A 26,804-nucleotide genomic window follows, 5' to 3' on the forward strand; every position below is an offset into this window, starting at 1 on the left:
TTTTTTAATTATTTTCGGAAAAATACGGAAAATTTTCCGGAAAAAAGGCCTCGGTCATTTTCCAACTTACAACACTAGCTTTTTGGAGAAAAAAACAGGCCAGTGGCAAATAAAGAAAAAATGCATTTCAAAGCTTAAAAAAGTAATTGGAATTAAATTTTTAAAAAGTTTATTGTAAAAAAGTTTTAGTTTACTTACTGTGTTAGAATTAATTATTCCAAAAAATTAACAGAGAACCAAGACTTTATCTATTTATATATAGATCAATTCTTGAGAGTACTCTAATGTTAATCAGAATCTGACCATTCCTATGCATATATATTTGCTTTAAGTAGCCCAAATTTGAAAATTTTGTGTTTAAATATTTATTTATTATTATTTTATAATTTTTGGTGGTAAAAATATTTATTGGCCACTAAATTAACTTACGTCCAAGCCGGAAATCCGGAATTTTCCATTATTTTCCACGCTATTGTCGAACCTGGCATTTTCCACTGATAGCTAGGAGCAACAAACACAGCAGTCCCCACAAGGAGAACGCAACCCGTCAAAAGTCGTGCATTTTCATGTGTACAATTGTCATTGGTTAGACTCTTTAACGCCTGCTGGCGTCGGAAGGGGAAAATTTGGAAATTGTCTTCCCCCTTTCCGTAAAACACTTAACTTAAAGGCTCGTCCAATGAAATTTGTACACGACAGTGCGTTAGCGTGTTTAAAGGCTAACTGCATTCTCCTTGCGGTTTGTTGCTCCTAGCTGATACCGTGGGGCGTATTAATAATAAACACAAGAGGGCGACCAGATGAAACAAAACCGCTAGCAGGGGGCAGAAAAGGGGTTTCCATTTCGCTAATAACAGAGACGTCCTTCCCGGTGGACCATCGATCATATTTCCAGTACTCACTCTTAGTCCGTTATTCGCGATGTCGAACTAATAGAGGCAAAGGCGGCGGAGTAGAAGACAGAGACGAGGGCCTTTTTACCTTCATTCCGCTTTCGAATCTACGAGTTCCGATGAAGAGAATGGGGTGTATAACTGGCCCATCAATATCGCGGGAGAGGGGCTCTCTCTGTGTGCTCTTAGTCGGGATTAAGGCAGCCGATTGAGAGAAGTTCCCAGCTTTTATCTGTACTGAAGGCGGGACGCGCTTGAGAAACATGAAATCTTTCATTCTATAAACTACTTTAACGTGACCCATACAATCGCGATGGTCCCGTTCATATTGCAACTCCTACAATAGAATGGAAATATCTAAACTGGACACCAATTCAGATTGCGTGCTTGTTATACTTTTGTGTAGCGCCACTGTGTCCGAAATTGGAAATATTTATACCCAAATATTAAACGCGTGCGCAATATAAGTTGATAATGCTGGGTCTAACCTCTGTAGCACGTACTATGCATATAGTAACTTAAGTTAAACTAACCATACCCTAAACCTAACCTAAGTTAAACTAACCATAAACTAAATCTAACCTAAGTTAACCTAACCATACCCTAAACCTAACCTAAATTAAACTAACCATAAACTAAATTTAACCTAAGTTAACCTAACCATACCCTAAACCTAACCTAAGTTCACCTAACCATACCCTAAACCTAACCTAAGTTCACCTAACCATACCCTAAACCTAACCTAAATTAAACTAACCATAAACTAAATCTAACCTAAGTTAACCTAACCATACCCTAAACCTAACCTAAGTTCACCTAACCATAAACTAAACCTAACCTAAGTTCACCTAACCATAAACTAAATCTAACCTAAGTTAACCTAACAATACCCTAAACCTAACCTAAGTTCACCTAACCATACCCTAAACCTAACCTATGTTAAACTAACCATAAACTAAATCTAACCTAAGTTAACCTAACCATACCCTAAACCTAACCTAAATAAACTAACCATAAACTAAATCTAACCTAAGTTAACCTAACCATACCCTAAATTAAACTAACCATAAACTAAACCTAACCTAAGTTAACCTAACCATACCCTAAACCTAACCTAAGTTAACCTAACCATACCCTAAACCTAACCTAAGTTAACCTAACTATACCCTAAACCTAGCCTAACCATAACCTAATCCTAACCATAATCTAAACCTAACTATAACCTAAACCTAAACCAAAGATAACAGAGCACTAGATTTTATTCAAAGAGCTTTCTGGTTGACGGTTTTGTAACGATACGATTACCCACTTCCGGCACGTGCCCTCCGAAAAATCGGCTTCCATCGGTTGCTGTTGGGCGCTATCTATAGTTGGTTACCATGGTAACTATGGAGGTAACTTTTTCGGAGTTCCGTCAGGAAGTGGGTAAACGCTATTGACTACCCCGTGTAAAAAGAAAAATGACGAAATCAGGTCAGTTAAATTGGGAACCGTTGCTACCTTTAGTCGTTTCTCAGCTTACAATGGCTGCTTATTACATATATATATATATTGCTGCTAAATATATTCAGCAATAAATCTCAACTTTGTAAAAGTTATCTCTGAATATGACGGTAGCGTTAATTACAAAATTTAATATTTTACGACAGCAATTAAAAGTAAGTGGTGTATATTTCTTACCAACCATGGGTTTACTTAAAACGCTAAGAATACATTAATTTTAATTTAAATATCCCGTAACACGCGCCATCACAACGATTTTTAATGCCTGTTAATTAGACATTGAACAAGCCCGATGAATCTAAATTTAAACCATGGTGACGATAAATGTCCCAAATTAAGGGTTGGGAGCAGGCCATCGTTAATAATTAAACGTTCCTCTTTCAATTAAGCGCGAAAGAAAAGTAATATTAATTTAAGCAAAAGCTGACGGGCGATTATTTCAGATTTTAAGTCGCGTCTAAACGGAACAGTTTGTATAGTCGTCACTTCGTGTATAGCGGCAAAAAGTCATTAAAAACTTGAAGGTCGCCGATATGAAACGGAAACGGAAGACGGAGATTTCAAATGAGAAGGGGCGGCAGGGGGATGCGTCTCTAATTAGCTTAGAGGTGCCAAATTGAAAAATGAAACATGGGGGCCATTTATAATCGGCAAAGACCGCAAAATTAAACAGGCCGTGATATTAGGGTGACGTTAAACCTTTTAAAGCCCCATTAATAACTAGCGTAACAGCCCGGCTTTTCGAAGACTTCCAATTCCCCCCTACGAGACACTCGCCCGCGATGCCTGCCCCTTGAAGAGTCGCTCCCGCTCGGATCGCATTCCGTCCACATTGACTTTACCCTATCGAGCGATTGACCACATTTAGGACTCGCTATTTTAGCTAAGTCAGCGATTAATGTAATACACGTTTCAAATTTTCACCCGTTTATATATTTCTGATATTGGCTTGAAAGGTTTCGCGGGTTGATTGAAAAGCGCCATCTGCTTTTCAAAATTTGAACGATAAGCCTTACGATTAGCCAATGATGTTTATTTCGTTTATTAATATGGAAAATCAATTGGAATGCTATCAAACTGACCAGTAAAATTTTCTATGTAATAGTAACCGTATAACATTTCACAAGGAAATTATCCTGGCTTAGTTTTGATATCAATGATTACGTCGTTGAATGAGTAACCTTAATACACCATTTTCGTAAAATAGGTCCGCAGTGGCTATCGCGCCATCTACTATCAGAAAAGAAAAATATTTGTATGTAATTACTTCTTTTCCAATTTCTACTTTCGAAAAAAGGCAGCAGATGGCATCACCATCAATACTGAAGGGGCCTATTGCTAATTTTCGTTGCCATAGTAACGGATTGATGTCGGCCATGACATTAAGACGCTCATGATGGTCCTGTGATTACTTTCCAAACCGGGTCACGGCGGCTATTTTAGGGCGGGACTTAGCTACTTGAGCGATAATTAACCACGTGATCTGTGACGCCGAATAATGTCATGGCGGCTGTTTCAAGCGAGGATTAGCTACAAAGTATGCCTACGATGCAACGAGCAATCACCGGATATAACAGTAGCATTCAATAACTTCCGAGATTAGGCGGCAGGCAGTGGCTGCTGTCGGCTGACTTAGCGCGAACAGGGCCCTTCCCAATGGGCTCTTCCGCTCAAACAGGAAACGGGAGAGAAAAATAAAATAAGGTGGCCCGTCTCGCGCTCCATAATAAATCCGGCGGCCTTTGTTGCCGCCATAGAATATATCAGATCACCGAGAGGAGCCCTCCCCATAAAGTAGCAGACCTCAACATCAGCCGGGACAACGTTGCGAGATGAATACAGACTAGGACGTCAATTTTACCGAGCTAGTAAAGTTTCTGGAGAAAAGAATTATTCCCAAGAATGTAGTCAGGTGAGCGCGGAATACGCGGACAGCAACTTCTTCGTCGCGTGATGTCCGGCCAGAAAACCACGCCCCTTAACCTTTCCTCGAGTAATCTTCCCCCCCTTTCCCCCGGTAAGGTGAGCTCTCTCTCCATGAATAGTTTCAGGGTATCATGAAAACGGAGGATGAAGTGGCGGTTACATATTCTCCGTCAACCGGAGTACATTCTTAGTGTAGGGTGCGGGTGATATCTGGGGGGAAGAATGGTTGCTTACCTTGAGAACGAATGTATTTTCGTGGTCGGGCATCTCCAAGGCCGTCGTTTCTCGGGCCTCGTGGATTAGGAAACAAAATACTCCACTCCGAGGTTTCAGTGACTGCAAAAAAAGACCAAATATGTTTCCATGAAATAATTAATATACGTCCAAGATTAAGTATGTTTTGACTATGAGAAAGGGGAAATTTTCGGAATGCATTCTATCAGAACCAGAGTTAATTAAGGCGGAAAAACAACGTAAAAAGGGCTTTCTAATTACAGTTTAATTCGCCTCTAATTTAATCTTTACGAAGCTACCACTAAAATCGGGAAAATACTAAGGTGGGAATGAGAATCGTACGGTAAAATTAGTGTAAATTAAAGGATTATTTTTGAAAGTAGGAACGAAAACAAAATGATATTTATTTTATTTAAATTATCCCCAAAAACGGATTTAATTTATATTAACCGGAACCAAAAAAAAACAGAATTTGGTTTTATATATCGGATTTCATAAACGGATTTAGTTTCTAATCATCGGAACCGAAAAATCGGATTTAAGTTTTTGATTATCGGAACCCAAAAACGTATTTAATAGTGTTGTAAGTCGGAAAATGACCGAGACCTTTTTTCCGGAAAATTTTCCGTATTTTTTCGCAAAAAATAAAAAAGTTTTCATTCCATGATTATTATTCTATATTGTTTGCAAATTTAAATAAAGTGGCATTTTCGCCTCATTATTTCGAATCTAATAGTAAAACTAAACCTCTACACTAGTTTAAACTTATTAACAATGTAACACTATTAATATTTTGTAGTATGTTTACTGATTTTAGACATTTTATATCGATAAAAAGTTAAAAACATTAAAAACCCTTAAAAAGTAATTTATGTTTCAATTTTTAATTTTTCCGATTTGCGGAAAATTTTCATCATTTTGTTTCCGGGAAATTAACAACACTAGTATTTAAGTTTTACACATCGGATCCCAAAAACGTCTTTAAGTTTTTAATTACCGGAACTGAAAAAACGGACTAAGATTTTAATTACCTGAACCGGAAAAACGGATTTGGCTTTTAATTATTAGAACCGAAGAAACGAATTCGGTTTTTAATTATCGGAACCGAAAAAAATAGATTTAGTTTTTAATTATTGGAACCAGGGGCGTAGGAACGTTCTAGAGGTTGGAGGGGGAGGTTTGGGGTAATACAACCAATAATAATATTAAAAGAATAACAGTACTGCAAAAACGCACGCTTAGATCGATTTATAATAATAGCTGGTTATCCGCTACAAAACCACTCTTTCAAAAAAGTAACTTGATAAATATATACCAATTATACAATTATGCAAATTTAAATTTTATACACAAAAATATTACGACTGACCAAGAAAAATTATTTACACTTAACAATTTAACCACAACCACCAGAAATAATGATTTATTGAAATTACCAATATGTAAAACTTCAAAATCAATTAATTCAATATTTTATCGCGGTGTAAAAATGTATAATGAAATGTATGAAACGATAAAAGATGTAAAAAATTACTCCTCTGTTAAACGAATTTTTAAAAAACAAGCTTTTGAAGACTTTTTCAAATAATGTTAAAAAGTGCTTAAATCTCAAACGATAATTTGTGTAATTAGCTCCAATCTAAAAATAATGCTTACTTTTTAATGTTGTTTCGTTATGTAACTACATTTTTTTTTAACTTTACATTTAACTGTTAATTTTACGAGTTTTTTTGTCCTCATTTGATAGTTATTTATCATATTTACTCAAAAAAGCGAGGGCTATAAGTCACATGCTGACTTGGCCCTCTTACTACAAAAATATGTAACAAATTTAAAATAAAATTATTTGATTTGATTTGATTTGAAGAGAAATGAAAAGGGGTCTGGAGAATGGTTTTGAATTTTTAATGGCGTGTAGCTTCTCCAGCCAAGTTCTAGGGAGGGGCATTGCCCCCCTGCCCCCCCCCGGTTCCTACGCCCCTGATTGGAACCGATTAAAATGGATTTAGGTTTTAGTTATTGGAACCGAAAGAAATTGATTTAAATTTTATATATCAAATCCCAAAAACAGATTTCGTTGTTAATTTTGTAAAGTGCCCTTCAAAGTAAATATACAAATATTTTAAGCCAAGCTTTTCCCCGCATATATTGAAAATAGAGTACTTAAAATCTCGAGTTTAAGGTTGTTTAGGGACCTTGAAGAAAAATTAGAGACTTTTAGGTATTCTAGGGACCTGGCGGGAGCCCATAATTTACATCTAAAAACCATTTTCACGTATTATTAAAACCTTCGTCTAGTGCGTCAAAACGTGTTGTTATTTTTAGCTGATTATTTCATGAGATATAATATCATAAAGGTAAGTTTAACTAAATAAAACATACTAAATATCTGCAGACTATCTTGTACATACTGTAACTAAATAAAACATAAAAACCACTATTGTACAATAAAAAGGTTTTTATTTAGTTTATTTTAATTTAAATATCAATATTATAAATGTTTAAGCCCGATAATGAATTTTTTATATAATTTTAAAAATTTTCCGGAAAATGATAGAGGCCTTTTCCGGAAACTTTTCCGTATTTTTCCGAAAAAAATAAAAAAAAAGTTTTCATTCCATGATTAGTCTAATATATTGTTTGCAACTTTAAATAAAGCGGCATTTTGGCCTCATTTTTTCGAATCTAAAAGTAAAACTAAACCTCTAGACTAGTTTAAACTATTAACAATATGTAACACTATTAATGTTTTGTAGTATGTTTACTGATATTAGACATTTTATATCGATAAAAAGTTAAAAACATTAAAAACCCTTAAAAAGTAATTATGTTCCAATTTTATTTTTCCGATTTGCGGAAAATTTTCTGGATATTTTTCCGGAAAATTAACAACACTAAAATGAAGTAAAGTTTATTTCGCCTACGAGGTCAATATTATTCTTGTACCATTAAAGTTTTAAATAACGAAATCAAATTGATTGAAGCGTAGTTTCTATTATTCAATAATTTATTCAAAATAAATCATTAAATCAAATATAAAACAAAATGGCGAAAAAATGCTGAGTCGCGAATAGATAAAGACAAAAGTTTAAATAAAAAGTCTAAAAAATGATAGACCGACAGAAAATACGTTCTTTCTACATAATTTATGTACAAAAATGTTTTTCTTTAAAAAAGTAAAACGCAAAGAACGCCGGTACAAAGGGCATCAGAAATTCAGAAACTATCTTTCCCCACATCTTTATAGACCGTAAAAATAAGGTTCAACATTTCTCATGTAAATACGTTTTTATATATAGTCCTTTTCCATCTCAAACATTAGAAAAAGAATATTTATCCCCTCTGACGAGTTATCCAGGGAAAAAGGACGTATATAATGCGCCAATCCAATTTTTTCGCATTCATTTGAAAAGAAACTTCAGGTTTCGGAGTAAATGCGTTCTGAATTTTGGGGCCTTTGCTTGATGTATTCCGAGAGAGAAAAAAAGTTGGCCGAACATTTCTTATTTTTTTTTCATCATCTTCAGAAGTGGAAGAAGTTACGCTAAAGTGAGCTATTAACATAAGAGCGTATATACGCTACCACCGTACTATATATAATGCAGGTTCCTTTTTTGAATTATTGAATATGTTAAATTGAGGGGTTAAAATATAGAATGAGAAAGGTGCTCGCTTTTATCCTAATAGCTTCGTAGTCCCTTTAAATGTTCCAAAGTGGAGGGGTATTTTTGACTATTTAAAGGAATTCTGTGTTTTTAAATTGGGGCTTAGACAATTAATTTGAATACACCATTTCACGCCAGCCGAATTTAGATTGATGCGGTGAAATATAATTCAGGTTTGCCACAGCTTTTTTCCAATCAAATTCCTTTATTTTTCCAGGTTTTCCCTGATCATCTGCGGAGATTTTCCCTGACATATTTGGTGCCAAGATTTTGTATTTTTTACCCTATATTTTAGTAATTTGCAACCGAAATTAAATTCCCTGACATTTTTTTGATTTTTAGACTAAAACCCAGTTCACACTATACATTTAATTGGACCACTTAATGGTATCCAACTAATTGTAAGCAATAATGTGAACAGAAAAAGTGGGAGTTATTGTTAAAAATTTTCTGTTCACACTGTACAATTTTCTATAACCATATTCGAATATTCGAATTCCCTGACTTTTCCCCGATTTTTATACCCATATTCAAATTCCCTGACTTTTCCCCGATTTTTATACCCATATTCAAATTCCCTGACTTTTCCCTAATTTTTATACCCATATTCAAATTCCCTAATTTTTATACCCATATTCAAATTCCCTGATTTTTATAAACATATTCAAATTCCCTAATTTTTATACCCATATTCAAATTCCCTGATTTTTATACCCATATTCGAATTCCCTGATTTTTATACCCATATTCAAATTCCCTGATTTTTATACCCATATTCAAATTCCCTGATTTTTATACCCATATTCAAATTCCCTGATTTTTATACCCATATTCAAATTCCCTGACTTTTACCTGATTTTTTATACCCATATTCAAATTCCATGATTTTTATACCCATATTCAAATTCCCTGATTTTATACCCATATTCAAATTCCTTGATTTTTATACCCATATTCAAATTCCCTGATTTTTATACCCATATTCAAATTCCCTGACTTTTAAACGATTTTTATAACCATATTCAAATTCCCTGATTTTTATACCCATATTGAAATTCCCTGACTTTTTCCTGATTTTTATAACCATATTCAAATTTCCTGACTTTTACCTGATTTTTTATACCCATATTCAAATTCCCTGACTTTTAACCGATTTTTATAACCATATTCAAATTCCCTGATTTTTATACCCATATTCAAATTCCCTGACTTTTTCCTGATTTTTATAACCATATTCAAATTTCCTGACTTTTACCTGATTTTTTATACCCATATTCAAATTCCCTGACTTTTCCCTGATTTTTTATACCCATATTCAAATTCATTGATTTTTATAACTATATTCAAATTCTCTGACTTTTCCCTGATTTTTAACACCATATTCAAATTCCCTGACTTTTACCTGATTTTTTATACCCATATACCGTGGCAACCCTGTAATTATAAAAATCGCCTTAAATATTTCCCTGGGCCAACAGATGGCGATATATACTATTTCAAACAAAACCAATTAAATAAATAATCAGCTAGGATAATCCCCAAGGCATAACCTTAGGCCCAAGTGATCTAGCGACATTTAATTCTCAGTTATCTTAAGTAATAAAAGTTATGATATATCTATCGTAACTCAAATTAATATTCGAAATTTCGACAGATTTATTGAAACCACCCACCTAGATACAAATAAAAAGTTTGATAAATTAAAGCGATAGTGATTCGGACATTATATAAAATAAATGCGCGAAATAAATCACAGATCGAAAAGAGAAGTCAATCGAGAGCCGAAGTGAAAAACGAAGTCCTAGATTCTGGAAATATTTCACGCCCCTCTCGTGATTTCAATGTTCGAAAAGAAGATAAATAAGCGAAAGAGTTAACTCGAAACGGAGAGAGACGTCGGAGGAGAAAGGGAATTCTAATCCTCGCGAGAGATACAAATCTGTAAGATGGCGATAGGAACGTCCCATCAATCCCCATAAAGGTGAGAACTAGTTCTTAGCCCCCCTACACCTCGTGCCATTTTTACGACAGTGGCGTTCCCTGGGGGGCGCCGGAAGAAGTCGTACCAATGGAAGATGGCGACAAAGTCTTCGCATCAGACTCTCCATAATAGAAAAGTAGGTACTGACAATTTTTCAAAGTACGGACTGCTCGCGAGATTTGAAATGAAAAAGTCGGCAGGGCGCGCTGCGAACGCCACCAGTGACGTCGACTCAAATAGGTATTTATCGCTTTTTGGCCGTACACTTTTTGCTCGGGACGGTATGTTATATATTGGACAATAAAATTTAACGTCCCCGCGATACCGAAAGGGTTGTCAGCCCGTTTCTGACGTCGGATTTCTATAGCACCCTTTTCCCAAAATTGAAAAGTACCGCAATAATGGAGCGTATACCGATCGACGGATTAAACTTTGATGAGGCCCCTCTCCGAAAGTTTCCGACAACTTTATTCCCGTAATCAATGAATATCAAAAGTTGTCGGTAAAATTGACTTTTTCCCTTTTTTTATCACAGTGCGAGCTCGGATGAACAATTCAACGGGAATAGTTATAAAAATACCAAATTAGTTAACGTTAGATTCACGAAGCGGCCAACTTGGCTTCTGAATTTTAATCGGTTTAGCAGACGAAAATCAAGCATCTAATGAACTTCTCGTGTGGGTCGCTACGTGCCTCTATGGAAATTAAAAAGGCTAATTTAGATAATACCATGGTTATTCAACTTTAGGAAGTTGAATTACGTAAGCTCTATATGGCTCTCATAAATATTTATTTATGGGAAATATTTAATTATGGAAAATATTTATTTATGGAAAATATTTATTTATGGAAAATATTTATTTATGGAAAATATTTAATTATGGAAAATATTTATTTATGGAAAATATTTATTTATGGAAAATATTTATTTATAGAAAATATTTATTTATAGAAAATATTTATTTATTGAAAATATTTATTTATTGAAAATATTCATTTAACTATTGAAAATATTCGTTTTACTATTGGGAATATTCTTTTAGCCTTTTCAAAAATATTCTTTTAGCCTTTACAAAAATATTCATTTAACTATTGAAAATATTCGTTTTACTATTGGGAATATTCTTTTAGCCTTTACAAAAATATTCATTTAACTATTGAAAATATTCGTTTTACTATTGGGAATATTCTTTTAGCCTTTTCAAAAATATTCTTTTAGCCTTTACAAAAATATTCATTTTATTTTAAAAAATAATAATTTCATTTTCGAAAATAATCATTTCTTTTCCGAAGTTTTATAAGTAAATAAAATTTATTAATTTAACAAAGAAAGTCTGACTTATTGTGGACATGCGACTCTATTACTAACTTACACATAATCATAAATAAAAACAAGAGATCAACTGGATGCGTAACAAAATGGTTTTATTAAAAAGTGACCTGCCCGAATGGGACAGCGAAACTAGTCGTCGCTTTTTAATAAAACTATTTTATTACGCATCCAGTGGATCTCTGGATTTTACCCATAAATTTCCTAGAATTAGGTTTAGAAGGGCCAATCTTAATCGAAAGGAAAATTGATATATCATGCCCTCGGTAGCCCGTTAGAAATTTTTGAAATCGGAGCCCAAAAAGTTCATTTTTCCATATAAGTGGTTTTTCGCGATTTTCGACTTTAAATCTAGATATTTTTTTCAATTAAGACCGCCTTGGTTGAAAATTATATTTTTAGTAACTAAACTGATCATTTCAGAACTACGTTAATTCATTTTACTATTGAAAATACTCATTTTACTATTGAAAATACTCATTTTACTATTGAAAATACTCATTTTACTATTGAAAATACTCATTTTACTATTGAAAATACTCATTTTACTATTGAAAATACTCATTTTACTATTGAAAATACTCATTTTCCTATTGAAAATACTCATTTTACTATTGGAAATACTCATTTTACTATTGGAAATACTCATTTTACTATTGGAAATACTCATTTTACTATTGGAAATACTCATTTTACTATTGAAAATACTCATTTAACGTTTTCAAAAATATTCATTTAATTATTGGGATTATTCTTTTAGCCTTTACAAAAATATTCTTTTAGCCTTTACAAAAATATTCATTTTATTTTAAAAAATAATCATTTCATTTTCGAAGTTATAAAAGTAAATAAAATTTATTAATTTAACAAAGAAAGTCTGACTTATTGTGGACATGCGACTCTATTACTAGTATATAGTGATAAAACTTTCAACGATTCTTACACATAAACATAAATAAAAACAAGAGATCAACTGGATGCGTAATAAAGTCGTTTTATTAAAAAGTGAAGCTCCCGAATGGGACAGCGAAACTAGTCGTCGCTTTTTAATAAAACTATTTTATTACGCATCCAGTGGATCTCTGGATTTTACACAGAACTTTCCTAGAATTAGGTTTAGAAGGGCCAATCATGCCCTCGGTAGCCCGTTAAAAATTTTTGAAATCGGAGCCCAAAAAGTTCATTTTTCCATATAAGTGGTTTTTCGCGATTTTCGACTTTAAATCTAGATATTTTTTTTTCAATTAAGACCGCCTTGGTTGAAAATTATATTTTTAGTAACTACTGATCATTTCAGAACTACGTTTTCGGTTTCATTAAAAATTAATTTTAAGTGAGATTTCTGGCCAATTCGTGGGACCTTATAACCCGCGTACGCAATATTGTGATATTTGAATTTCGTACCAATTGATACTGGCGTCATCTAACTCCAAAAAACATGGCTACCTTATTTCCAAAACCAGGTAACTCAAAAAATTCGGTTTGTCTAAAAATTAATTTAAATTAACGCGTTCGTGATCCACTACCTTATTTCCAAAACCAGGTAACTCGAAAAATTCGGTTTGTCTACAAATTAATTTAAAGTAACGCGTTCGTGTTTTGCTACCTTATTTCGAAAACCAGGTAACTCGAAAAATTCACTTTGTCTAAAAATTAATTTTAAATTAACGCATTCGTGTTTTGCTACCTTACTTCCAAAACAAGGTAACTCTGAAAATTCAATTTCGATAAAATTCCTCTTGGGGTTTATTCAAGTTTCAAGTTCAAGTTTCAAATTTATTGAATTTTTCTATTAAGATACAAATGTGATGTAGGGCTAAGTCATTGTTTGACTTGTAAGCCCTTGTTTGTTTTAAATAATATTTTTTATAATTTGATGGCAATAGTAACATTTTTTTTTAAAGGTTAACAAATGTAATACATAAAATATAAATAACAAAATGAAAATATTAAAACAGAAAATACCGCGTTGAAAAAGGTTACAAAAAAGAATTGATTTAATAAAATTTATACATCTCTTTCCATTAGGACAGACTTAAGATCACGTTTAAATTCATTATTAAGTACAAGATGAATTAAAATTGGTTCAAATTTAAATTTAATGTTTAAAATAAATTTAATACATCGATGGATTGTGTGTATTTAAACATATTCATAATTTGAAATCTAACCGCCCAAAGTAATTATAATCAATGTCAACAATTTTGATAATTTTACGAAACATTATTTCTTTAAACAAACCAAAAGAAAGACTTTGTAGGAAACTCCTACGATAGGTTCCTACTACAATCTGATATAGCTGGCACTATAGTTCTACTATAATTTGTAAGTTATAAAGAGGTTTTATAAACTTCTGGTACTACGTTCCGTGCGCAGTAAGGCTGTGTCAACGCTTCTACACTACCTGCTTTACTTTTCGACCCTAAAATCTATAATCCCAACTTCCTTGCATATTTAAGATCATCATTAATTATTAACTGCATATACTTTAAATATAAACTTATGCAGCTATATAAAATATTTATGAGATAAGTAAACATCTAACCCTTAAAAATGTACCTTCGCACACTCCCAGTAGTTTTTTTAATACACCGCATTACAGTTTAAAATTTACAACGTGTATTACTCCTTCTATCAATGTCAAATATAAAACTTACATTACTTTCTTATTTCCCATATTTTTCCAAAAGTAAATGAGCCGAAGTTATTAGACTGCTATACTCCCCATGTTGGAAACGTTATGAAGTTACATTTTGATCTCGAATTTGAAAGTTTGCGCGCTCCTATTCCGAATTTTTTTTTATGAAACCATTTTTGATACATAGGAATAGCTATACCCATAATTCCCAAGTGCACTTTATCACGTCAAAAGACGGGGATGGCAATTAGCTTTAATTTGACTCGATTTTCTTATCATTTTCGTAGGGAAAACGCCCTTCCATTCTGAGGGCTATTTCGATAACTTCGGTGTATTTACTATTTTTCCTATTTAATATTTAAAAAAATAATAGGCCTTTCTATAAATTCGCTACAACTGTCCAGCTTGTTCTTGAAATTGCGCAATTAAACCTATGGACATAAATATAAATTCACTACGACTGCCTAGCTTGTTCTTGAAATTGTGCAATCAAACCTATGGACATAAATATAAATTCACTACGACTGTCAAACTTGTTCTTGAAATTGTGCAATCAAACCTATGGACATAAATATAAATTCGCTAAGACTGTCAAACTTGTTCTTTAAATTGTGCAATCAAACCTATGGACATAAATATAAATTAGCTACGACTGTCCAACTTGTTCTTGAAATTGTGCAGTCAAACCTACGGACGAATTCATTAGCTCTCTTAAGTGGGAGAGCTGGGGAAGCATTGTAGAAGTGAGAAAAAAAACCGTTAACAAGAGGGCCACGTTAACTTATAGAAAGGCCTATTATATTTCGACAAACGTATTTTTAAAATTACAGGAAACCCAAGAAAACGAATAAAATTAGTAAAATAAAGAGATGAATACTTATATATTTAGTGATGTATTATATACTTCTGATATTAATGTAAAAAAATCGCAAAACGAAAAGTAGATGTATTTAAGATTAATCTAGTAAAAGCTCCGACCTATAATTCAAGCGAGTCGTGTACCTTTTTCGACGTAAAATATTTCAGTTTTCCAACTTAATAACGTAAAGTCATTTAGCCTTAAAAGGAGTCAGCGCCATCTACGTGTACCTCCTAAAAACTGTATCGGTATTTATCAGGGTAATAAATATCGGGTCTCTGGGGATGTAGAAACTAATAAACTAGAGAATGGCCTCCAAGCCCGGGCATAAAAGACCTTAAAGGTTGGAATTTTTAATAGAAAGCTTTACCCCTCCCCCGCCTCTGTTCAATATCGAGCGCGGCTCCTATCTGAGCGCCATAAATCAACAGCGTGACGGTCCATCATCGCGGACAATAACCGTATTAGGCGCCCCCTAAACTAGTACGAGTATCGGCTCAAGCCCGGCACGATCCATGTTGACATTACGGCTTCTGCCGATAGATGGCGGACTTTGATCGCTTATAGAAAGAACGTATATTTCACGGTCGGTTCTCGCTCCAAAAATATAAGCCTCCGGGTTCTTATTTTATCAGACATCGGCTTACAACGAAGTTACGAGTTCGAAGGAGTTTCGTAGAGGGCGCCATATACGTTAATCTGGAAACCCTTTCGGCGTTATGGCGGATGGCGCTTTCTTAACGTCAACTTGAAAGGATGTCTCGGAGTAAACAACATTTATACGGGGCTTGGATTCTTTCTCCAGTCCGCGCTATAATACGGAGAGGCTACTTCAATTTAGAGGCGCGGCCGTTTTGTTTTAGTTCGTTAGACTGTTCTCTTTTTGGGTTCGGAAGCTATTGATTCGGGAGCTTCTGTAAGCGTTCTTACTGCGCATCAAATACTGGTCAAACAATTTCCAATTTCGAAAAACAGCTCTCGGGTTCTAAAGAACAATTTGAAAATTTTTTAGTGAGTTATCACCGGTTTCAAGAACAAATTTTATAAATTGAATAGTAAGTGGTCACTGGTCACTAAAACCAGTTTGATAATTGGAATAGGGAGTTATATAATTTTTAAAGCGAGTGGTCACTGGTCACAAGAGCCAGTTTGGTAAGGTGGGGTGGGAGAGTGGTTAGCACTTTCACCTCGCAGCAAGAAGAGCCGGGTTCGATCCCAGCTTGTGGCACTGGGTGAAAACTCGGAACAGCTCCTTCTGCGTTGAGTTTGCAAGATCTCTCCCCACTGGTTAAAGGGGTTCTCGCCGAGTTCTTCGGTTTTCTCTTTCCATAAAAACTTGTTCAGGTTAACGGTAATAGTTAGTGTAGGGAGCTGTTGGCTCGCGTGGCATGAAGGGCTTGCCACCACCCTCCTACACATTGTAACCCGGCCAACTGTTTAAAGGCATTATAAGTCGCTAGATGACTTGGGCCTAAGGTGGTGCCAAGGGTGTTAGCCTAGCGGATTATTATAATATATAATTGGAATTGTTAGTGGTCCTGATCACAAAACAAATTATATAATCTTTATATTGAGTAGTCTCAGGTGCTAAAAATATCTAACTTTTAGTGCGTGGTTACTGGTCACTATGACCAATTTGATTATTTGAATAGTGATGTATCACCGGCCATTATAACAAGTTTCATAATTGGAAGAAAAAATTATATAATCTTTTTAATGAGTGGTCTCGGAGCCAAGCATAAGTTATAATTTTTACAGTGAGTGGTCACAGCCTCCAAGAACAAGTATGATAAATTGAATAATGAGTAGTTACTGGTCACGAAAAAATCTTTATAAGCGGTGGTCTCTGGTGCCAAGAACCAATTATATAATCTGTATACTGGATGGTCACAGGTCATAAGAACAAGTTTTTTATTAATATTATCTGGTTCAAAAAATAATTTTAATAGCGAGTGGTCACTGGTCCCAAGAACAAGTTTGATAATTTCGATAATGAGTGGTCACTAGAACAATTAATTTATTTCTAAGCATAGACATAGCTGACCCTACATCGTCCAGGCAATTTGAAAAGGCGAAGCGTCACTTACGACTTTGCGAACATGTTTCTAGCGTAGCCATTTCTCTGAGAAAGCCCCCGAAAAAGCCGAACACTACATATCGTATAAGCTGGAAAGCAACAAAACGTCGATGAACCTGGCATTACATCCAGGATCCTTTTTCTTTTGGCGCTCTCGTAGCCATCCGAGATGGAGTACGTAATTTAATTTTGTTTTCGCCCGTCGCCCCCAAAATATATTTTTACCCCTTTCCCCTCCGGGCTTGATACCCTGTCCTTTTTTTAGCAGCAAAAAGATAGACGAAAGAGCGTTTTCTAATATCGGAGAAACACTTTAAGATCGCCAGGAGTATGGGAATCGCCGTGGAATTTCTCCATCGCGAACGTGAGTCAGAAGAGGCAGCGTGTTTAGGTACACTTTAATATACTCTTTCGTTGGTGGATTAATAAAGGTAATTGGCACGCTTCTTGGGGGGACCATTTTCACGTAACCGTGCGCGGCAGAAAAGCATTTTTGGCAGGAATGCTACGCGAAATAGTTCCCGGGTTAGGAACCCCAATATATACCTAGTTTTTTGTATGAAGTGTACAACTCAACTCGCGAAAGTGTTAAGAAAACTCGCTTTAGCGTTGTTGTTAAAGGAATGGAATGGTATTTTATTTCAGTTATTTTATAAGTAAGCTCATTTCAGATTCTCATCAAGGAGTATTCAACTTTCAATGTACCTGGCCCTTCGTGGATTGCAGCACGCGCCGGTGACGTAATTAAATACTTTCGGGCTCCAAGGAGGACTATTTTGTAGAAATAAAAAATTAACAAAAAAACTCGATCCGTCAAAAATGGCAATGCGCGTGTGCAGAAGGGGCGGATATCGAAATATCAAATTATCGATTGTGTAAGTTCCAATTTTAAGTAGTGGCAATATGTTACGCTATATCCGGTATTTCAGGGTTGGCAAGAACCAGCCACACTGGTTTAAACCACCGAAAAAAATCCATGGTTAAAACCACTGTTTTTTATTAAAAAAATATTGAGAAATGAATTAAAAATATTGAAAATTTGAAATACTATTTATTTCAAATTTATTCCAAAACGAAACTAAAACTTAACCTTCACTTTTGTTCATCTGCTACGTCGTCTTACGAAGTAATGAGGGCTAGATATAAGCAATTGGGGGATCTTAAAATTCATTTTGCACGTGAAAATACGCCGCCATGTTAGGGTATAAAAGCAAGTAATTTAACGTCATTTTGAAATCGGTCAATTTGAGCATTTTCGAAGTAATGAGGGCTAGATATAAGCAATTTGAGGAATTTTTAATTAGTGCTTACATCCGATTTTAACCATACTGGATTTTTTAATTTAAAAAAAAAGCAGTTTTTTTCTCCAAACCTGGTTATTTTAGTCAAATCACAAACTAAATGCTTAAGCGGACGTAAAATACCTGTTTATTTTTGGTGCCCAAGACTTAAATTGGCATCATCGACCGTATGTCGAGGCATTTCATTAAAAATCACTTACGTCGTCATTACAGACCGCCACGATTTTCAATTTGACCAATACTATCTGCACACGCGTACTGTCGATTTTAACGGGTCATGATTTTATTGTCATTTTTGAGTTTTTACAAAATAGCCTCTCAGTAAAGTCGTTACTACTGAGTCACAGTGGAGTGGCGGAGTGGTTAGCGCTTTCGCCTCGCAGCAAGAGGAGCCAGGTTCGATCCCAACTTGTGGCACTGGGTGAAAACTCGGAACTACTCCTTCTGCGTTGAGTATGCAAGTTATCTCCCCACTGGTTTAAGGGGTTTCCCCGAGTTCTTCGGTTTCCTTTTCCATAAAAACTTGTAGAGGTTAACGGTAATAGTTAGTGTAGAGAGCTGTTAGCTCGCGTGGCGTGTAGGGCTTGCTACCACCCTCCTACGCAATGTAACGCGGCCAACTGTTTAAAGGCAGAATAAGTCGCTAGATGACTTGGGCCTAAGGTGGTGCCAAGGGTATTAGCCTAGCTGATTATTATTAAATTTAGTGATTTAAGTGACAAAAAAAATAGTTACTAAAATAGAAGAATAACCAAGGCAGGGTGACCAGGGAAAGGCTTTGAAAGTTTTATAGGAATTTTAGAGGCGAATTATAGGAAAATATAGGAAACAAAACCCGGCGAATTATATTTAAATATAGGACACTAAATAGGAAAATCTAGGAAAAAATAATAAGGCAATTACTGCATATCGGTATACTTTGACTCGAACCACCTAGAATATTGGTAATTATTGGTACACTGCTTTCTTGCATTATTGGATCACTTAGCGGATTTACAAAGGCCGTACATTTCAAGATTTTGTTCGAAAATGGCAGTGTTTACACTTGATATTCTATGACACGTACAAAAAAAGTTCTTTCATAATCAAAAGAGCGTTAATTTATAGGAAAATATAGGAAAATAGGTGAAAATAAAGGAATTTATAGGGAGGCATTAAAAATATAGGAAAATATAGGAAATATAGGAGGTCTGGTCACCTTGCCAAGGTTTTAAAAGTTAAAAAAAAGCTTTGTGGCTCGAAAACACACAAGCGGACGAATTTTTTAAAGAAAAATATTATTAAATACGCAAAAATCCAAAAAAAAGTTACTTTTAGTGACAGAATTTGAAAAAAGAAATTTTAAGTAAGAAACGTGACTCAGCAACAGGCCTGGCGGTTGGTAGAAAATCAATTTGATTTAACGATTCAAATCAAATTATTTTAAAAGAATCACTGACTTAAATCACTTATTATATTTCAATGTTTTTACTAAATGTAAAAAGTAGGTTCTCTTGCAATGTCAAGTCGGACCAAACTAAATTTAGTTTTAAATAAGTAAATGAATTTAACTAAATTTACTTTTCATAACTGCCCTCATATTATTAAGAAATTTGCCAAGAAAAACGATTCATAAAACGTTAAAAAATCAATAAACTCAAAAGCAATAAAAATCGATTTAAATCAAATTAATCGATTTTTTCTACAATAAAACAACAACCATGCTTCGTGTAATCCTCCCCCCGTCTGCTAGTACGATCATAGTCTATCTCTCTGTGCAGACGCAGATTATATTCTGGAAATCATGGAGACAAAGCCTCTGGGTACGTTCAGTAACGCAAATCTGGGAAAAATCGGTTTTACTGAATGTTTGCTTGATGAGCGCTTGTCGTCATAGTGACGTGGGAAGTTACTGAACGCTGTTATTTCTAATTAGCGCTGTTTTTAACGATAATGGCTTAATGTTACGGGGCCCGAAAATCAGGTTGGCGGAGTGGTTAGCACTTTCGCCTCGCAGCAAGAGGATCGAGCCTGGTTCGATTCCAGCTTGGGGCACTGGGTGAAAACTCAAAAAAACTCCTTCCGCGTTGAGTTTGCAAGTTCTTTCCCCACTGGTTTAAGGGGTTTTCCCCCGAGTTCTTCGGTTTCCCTTTCCCATAAAAACTTGTCGAGGTTAACGGTGATAGTTAGTGTAGGGAGCTGTTGGCTCGCGTGGCGTGTAGGGTTTGCCACCACCCTCCTACGCATTGTAACCCGTCCACCCGAATTAATGGCTTTAAAAGTCGCTTGATTATTTATTTATTTATCAAATTAATTTTCAATAATTAATGAGTTGGTAAATGACAAAATGGTTGACTACAATATTCTTTATTGTAGTAATGATAAGTCTTTTATTAAAAAAGCGAAAACGGCCATTGCAGTATTAAATGATAGGCCTTTGACCAAACCAGTAGAATTTTTGATTAAAACTTAAGTTGTATAATTTTAACTCCTCCGCCTGCTTACCTGAAAACACCGACGCCATAAAAAAAACCTTCTTTTCAAGAGGTTTTTTTGATGAGAATCGGATGCCCATCGTGACGTCAAATCGGAAACGCGAAAAATCATGCAGTAACAAAATGTTGGCCACGATTACTCATCGACGTTTTTCATGAGCGTTACTGTTAAACCGAATACAATTAGTCACCCCTAGTATATAAACAAAAACACGTGGTATAAATTCATAATCTATTTCCCAATAAACAGTACAAATAGCTTCGACGGGCGCTTTAATCCATTAAGGGGGAAAATATACGAAGTTTACATACGTCCACGATAAAAATTTACACGAACAAAAACAATTTCCCTGCGAGAGAAAAGTTTATTCATTTCGGAGCAAACAGCCAATAAAGAGAGAAATTTCCATTTCCCCCCGGGTAAACACGCTGATTTAAAAACCAATAAAATCGTCGGCCGAAAGTCGTCGCCAAATTTGTAATAGCTATCCGATGGGGGGGTTTCGCTGACGATATGAAAACACGAAAATAAGGGTTCGATTTGAAAGAAATTCTGATAAAGAGTGCGTTGGAAGAAGAGCGTTATCGAGTCACCGTGTAAGGCTACAAATATGGATTTAAGTTAATCTATGTCGTGGCTACTTCGGAACGCCAAGCCGTTGCTATTACCGGAGTTAGGGATGAGGCGGGATATGACAGGACAGGTAAAAGTTTAAGCGGAGTAAAATATCGGGCCGATATCGGTCGCGTGCAACTCAAAAGTTTTTTCCCCCACTTTTTTTCTCTTGACAGTCTGACACGTCAAATAAACTGGAGCGGCTTCTTGAAAGTAAAATCGTGTAGGAGGAGGAAACAAGATGTACCAGGCACTATGACATCGGTTTCACACTGGTTAAGTATCGATGTTAAAAATTGTAAAAACAGAAGTTAAGATTATAGGTTAAATTTTGTAATTATTAAATTAAATATTTATCCTAATAATCATCGATGGGCGTTTCATCCAATGCATATGATTGCCGTTTCTGAAAACACACGTAGTGATAATCGATGACCATTTCTCCCAAAGCTCATAGCGGCGATCGAAGTGCCTTCTAGCAATGTAATTTTGGAAATAGACTTTCAAAAAATGTCAAAATTTGATTGGTCGTATCTGTGATCACGAGGTACGGAAGGCTGACCGATTTTCCTGATATTTCCGGGTTTTCTCTACTGATATTTCCTTGATTTTTCGAAGTTCAAGTTAACCTCAATTAAAACTAAAAGGTTCAGAGTAACTCATTCAATGACATTTAAGCTATTGGTTCAATAGTATAATATATAAAATAAGTAATTAAGTCAAATCTTTAATAATAAAAACTAATTGACATAAATTTGTACTCTTTAGGGCAAACTATCTAAACCATCATAAATTTATCCGACTTTTCCGTCCGTATGAAACCTGGGAAGGGGAGGAGCTAAAGGAAATTCATGTCGAATTTTTCAAAATATTCTATTGCCCTTTATGATTTCCAAATTCATGTCCGTAACGTCAAGTTCCAGCTAGGCTGATACCCAAGGCACCACCCTAGGCCCTAGTCATCTAGCGACTTTTAATGTCTTTAAACAGGTGGGATATAGCAAGCGAGCCAACAGGTGGGGTAGTGGCAAGCGAGCCAACAGCCAGGGTTGGCACGGTGGTATCTAGACAGTGTTTAACCACCTGGATTAAACCACGTTGAAAAAACCACACAAAAATCCGGATTTTACAAAAAATATAATATTAAACGTTTTAATTTAGTCAACAAAATATTTACTTCATTACAATAATAAGAAATTCACGACTAATTATCAGTATTTAGATATCTATTTACTTACACATATTTTAATCTTTTTCAAAACGAAGGTGGATTTTCAGGTTCCTCCAAATAAGTCCAAAAGATGAAAATAATCTTTAATACCTGCAGAGCTTGCGGGGCACGACAGAAGTGAGGTTATAAATTGGCAAAATTCAATCAAGGGGCTAGACATGATCTAAAAAATCGTACATTGCAGGCACATATAAAAGAGTACAGCCTTTAATAAAAATAACTTGGCGATCAGATACGTACCTTAGTAAAGTGAAAAATCATTTGTACGTTTCTATTTTAATGCTAATTTTGTCTACCAATTTTTTGCTTAATATTTTTAAAAAGCTATTGTTGCATCATTGTTGAAGTTTTCAAATATGGCCCCTAGCAAAAACTTTACAATTATCTGATACCAATATTTTGTCCATCTCACCCTCTTTAGTTAAGTGATGCTACATAATTTAGACAACCTGAGACAAAGAGGAAATGCGTGGCTTTAAAATTACTTAGATAATCTAAGAGTAGCTGACTACTTACGCGTTGGAAGAGACAGAATGTGGGGTGGCGGAGCGATTAGCACTTTCACCTCGCAGCCAGAGGAGCCGGGTTCAATCCCAGCTTGTGGCACTGGGCGAAAACTAGGAACTACGCCTTCTGCGCTGAGTTTGCAAGTTCTCTCCCAACTGGTTTAAGGGGTTTCCCCCCTAGCTCTTGGGTTTCACCTTTCCATAAAAACTTGTAGAGGTTGACGGTAATAGTGAGTGTAGGGAGCTGTTGGCTCGCCACCACCCTCCTACGCATTGTAACCCGGCCACCTGAATTAATGGCTTCAAAAGTCGCTTGATGACTTAGGCCTAAAGTGGTACCTTGGGTATTAGCCTAGCTGATTATTATTATTATTATTATTAATGACACTTCCTATTTACCCAATGCAAATGTTTTAATGATAGTCTGTTTCGCCAATGACAACTTAAACCATTACGTACCGACGGACTGACAACTTTCCACGAACTGCTCCCTTATATTTGGAGGAAGCCCTTGGGTATTAGCCTAGCTGATTATTATTATTATTATTATTATTATTATTATTATTATTAAGCACTAACGTACAGCAAAATGATTTTTTTTAGAAAAATACGGATAAAACTACTAAAATTGGCCAACCCTGCCAACAGCTCCCTATACTAACCTCAATTCGGGGGAAAACCCTTATAGCCAGTGTGAAGATAACCCGCAAACTCAACGCGGAAGGTGGAAGGCTATTACGTATGAGAAACAACAGCCGACGCTTACAATCACGATTAAAGTAGTTTCCCAAACCGCAAGCCGAGGGCTGGGATGAGGAGTAGAAAAAATGGAGAAGCGAAGGTGGAGACACGACGAAATCTATCGATCATTGGAAATTCATATTACAGCAATCATCGGGAGCCGAGCGCCGCCGAATATAAAGACATTTTCCCTCTTCCAGACTCTTCCGAAAAGTTCGCGAATAAGGAAAAAAATCCACGAATCAAGTGGAACCCTGATTTGACGAAAATGCCGGATGAAGACGCTCTGTAGCCCTGGCCCAAAAAGGACAAATCATTCTAAGCCTTCGCTCCTCCGAATTATTTACCGAGATAAAATCTTACGTGCGCTTTCGACGAGCACGACAGGGATTCCGTGAGGTGCTTCGCCAACGAAAACGACTTTTCGGCCCGAAGGATGTCCCCACGGCGACCACGCTTGGCCGGATTACGTATGAAGTGTCGGTGATGGGACTCGCGCGACTATTGGCAAAAGTACATCAAACATGGCTCTTAGAGGAGAAATAACCGTGTCCAAATGAAACACATGCAGTTCTCAATGGGTGCGATTTACATCAGGGTTGCCACTATCTTTTCATTTTAAAATTCCCTGACCTTTTTCTAAGGTGAAAGTTAGCTTTATATTTCACAGAAGTAAATTAATTTATCTTAGTTATACAGGGTTGCCACAAAATTCGAGATTCAAATTCCCTGTTTTCCCTGACCATTTTAAGAGATTTTCCCTGACTTTTTTAAGGCCAAAATATTTTTTTTATTTAACTTTTATCAGAAGTTAATAAATTTAAATGGGCTTATATTTCAGTAAAAAGGTTATTGCAATTTGAAAAAAATTAGCCAAACTTTCAAGGAAATAAATGATAATCATAGAATTTGTCATAGATCTAGAGTAAAATTACTTTCAAAAAGTGCCAAGATAAAATTTAATTCCCTGGATTTTCCCCGAATTGTTAAAATTCTTAAAAAATTCCCTCACTTTTTAGGCCTATTTTTAAATTCCCCGATTGTTTTGGTCTACTTTTTAATTCCCCAATTTGTTTGGCCTATTTTTTAAATTTCCTGTTTTTTCCCTGTTGATTTTCCTAACCAAATAAAGGGCTAAAGTAAATGAATATTTACTACTTAATAAACCATATTTTATCCGATGAAACACTTATTTTCTCCAGAAAAGAATTTTGAAACTTCTTTCATAATTTTATACTTCTGGTACAGCCAAGTTCTTTAAAAAACAAACGAAAGAAGAATTTAAATTCGAGTCGTTCTCCGACTTTGGAATTAAGTAGTAGCCTTTATATTTTTGAAATGAAGTCAATTTGCATTTTAAACAAGTTCGCCATTTAAAAGTTAATAATGCATTAGAAAAGGAACGTTTATTTCCGCGTCCCGTGACGCCTAGGCATTCGGCTCACCTGCGACGCTACATGCCCCTTCAAAGCAAAAACCATTTAACTGTTGGGGGGCATTTAAAAAAATATTCATTTAAATTAAAAAGCATAATTTTAGAATTAAATTAATAGTAAATTAAAATTAAGAATTAAATTAATAGTAAATTAAAATTAAGAATTAAATTAATAGTAAATTAAAATTAAGAATTAAATTAACATTAAATTAAAATTAAGAATTAAATTAATATTAAATTAAAATTAAGAATTAAATTAATAGTAAATTAAAGTTAGGAATTAAATTAATAGTAAATTAAAATTAGGAATTAAATTAAAATAAAGAATTCAATTAAAAGTAAATTAAAACAGTCAATTAAATAATTAATAGTAAATTAAATTAATAGTAAATTAAAACAGCGAATTAAATTAATAAATTAAAACAGCGAATTAAATTAATAAATTAAAACAGCGAATTAAATTAATTAATAGTAAATTAAAACCGCGAATTAAATTAATTAATAGTAAATTAAAACCACGAATTAAAATAATTAATAGTAAATTAAAACCGCGAATTAAAATAATTAATAGTAAATTAAAACCGCGAATTAAAATAATTAATATTAAGATATTATTACCGTGCTTGTTTTCGCCAAATGTTCGGATTCACGTTTACTAGACGTTTTAAACATCATGTTACAACCATGTCTGAAAATTGCTCAAGTACGCCTTTATATAGAGATTACTCTCGAAATAGGGATTAAAATTAATGTTCCCCAAAATAGAAAAAGACCCCAATTTTGTAATTGCACTTATTTATTCTGTAATTAACATAAAATTATCTATCGTTTGATACTTCTTTCAACCTGATTAATTAATTAATTAATAAGTGGGTAGAAAAGTGTTTCCCGCCTCCCCGAAAATGAATGAAAAGCTTTCGATCAGAATGATACTTTTCCGATATCAGAGCATTCTTCACGATTTTGTTTGAACATTTCCGACTCAAAGCTTCGACTGATAGACCGATTCACGAATTAATTAAAGGGGAACAAACGTTTAGAGGGAAGCCCTTAAGAGGTTGGATTTTAACGCTTTTATTTACAATAGATGGTGCTAATCGAAAGGGATGAAATACCGATTTATAACAAATAACACTATGTTAAATGGAGTATGAACTTCCATATTTCAGGTGGATCAACTGTAACGTGGAATTCTGGACATTCCTAAGTCCAAAGATGTCCGCGGTTGTATCGGACTTCTGATTCTGGGTGCTCGTCGCTTAGAAGCCGTAGTTCTGGGAAATTGGTGCTTGTCTGGCCAGGAAGTGCCGATTCTCCGCTCGGCCGTGGAATATTTCCACCTAGTTATTTTCACGAGCAAAATGAATTTAAAGATCCCCCAATTCATCTATTGT

General features: G+C 34.8%; 1 protein-coding gene across 1 annotated transcript in view; it reads right to left on the minus strand.

The window, feature by feature from the left end:
* Lnk (SH2B adapter-like protein Lnk) overlaps positions 1 to 26,804 on the minus strand; it is a 78,363-nt gene that overhangs the window by 22,734 nt on the left and 28,825 nt on the right. Inside the window, exon 2 of the mRNA XM_090159500.1 lies at positions 4,557 to 4,658. Within this exon, the coding sequence (XP_090015626.1) occupies positions 4,557 to 4,658 (102 nt within the window). The remainder of the gene's footprint in view (positions 1 to 4,556; positions 4,659 to 26,804) is intronic.

Source organism: Leiobunum rupestre, chromosome 9 (genome assembly GCF_980474605.1).
Source record: "Leiobunum rupestre chromosome 9, qqLeiRupe1.1.hap1, whole genome shotgun sequence".
NCBI lineage: Eukaryota > Metazoa > Arthropoda > Arachnida > Opiliones > Sclerosomatidae > Leiobunum > Leiobunum rupestre.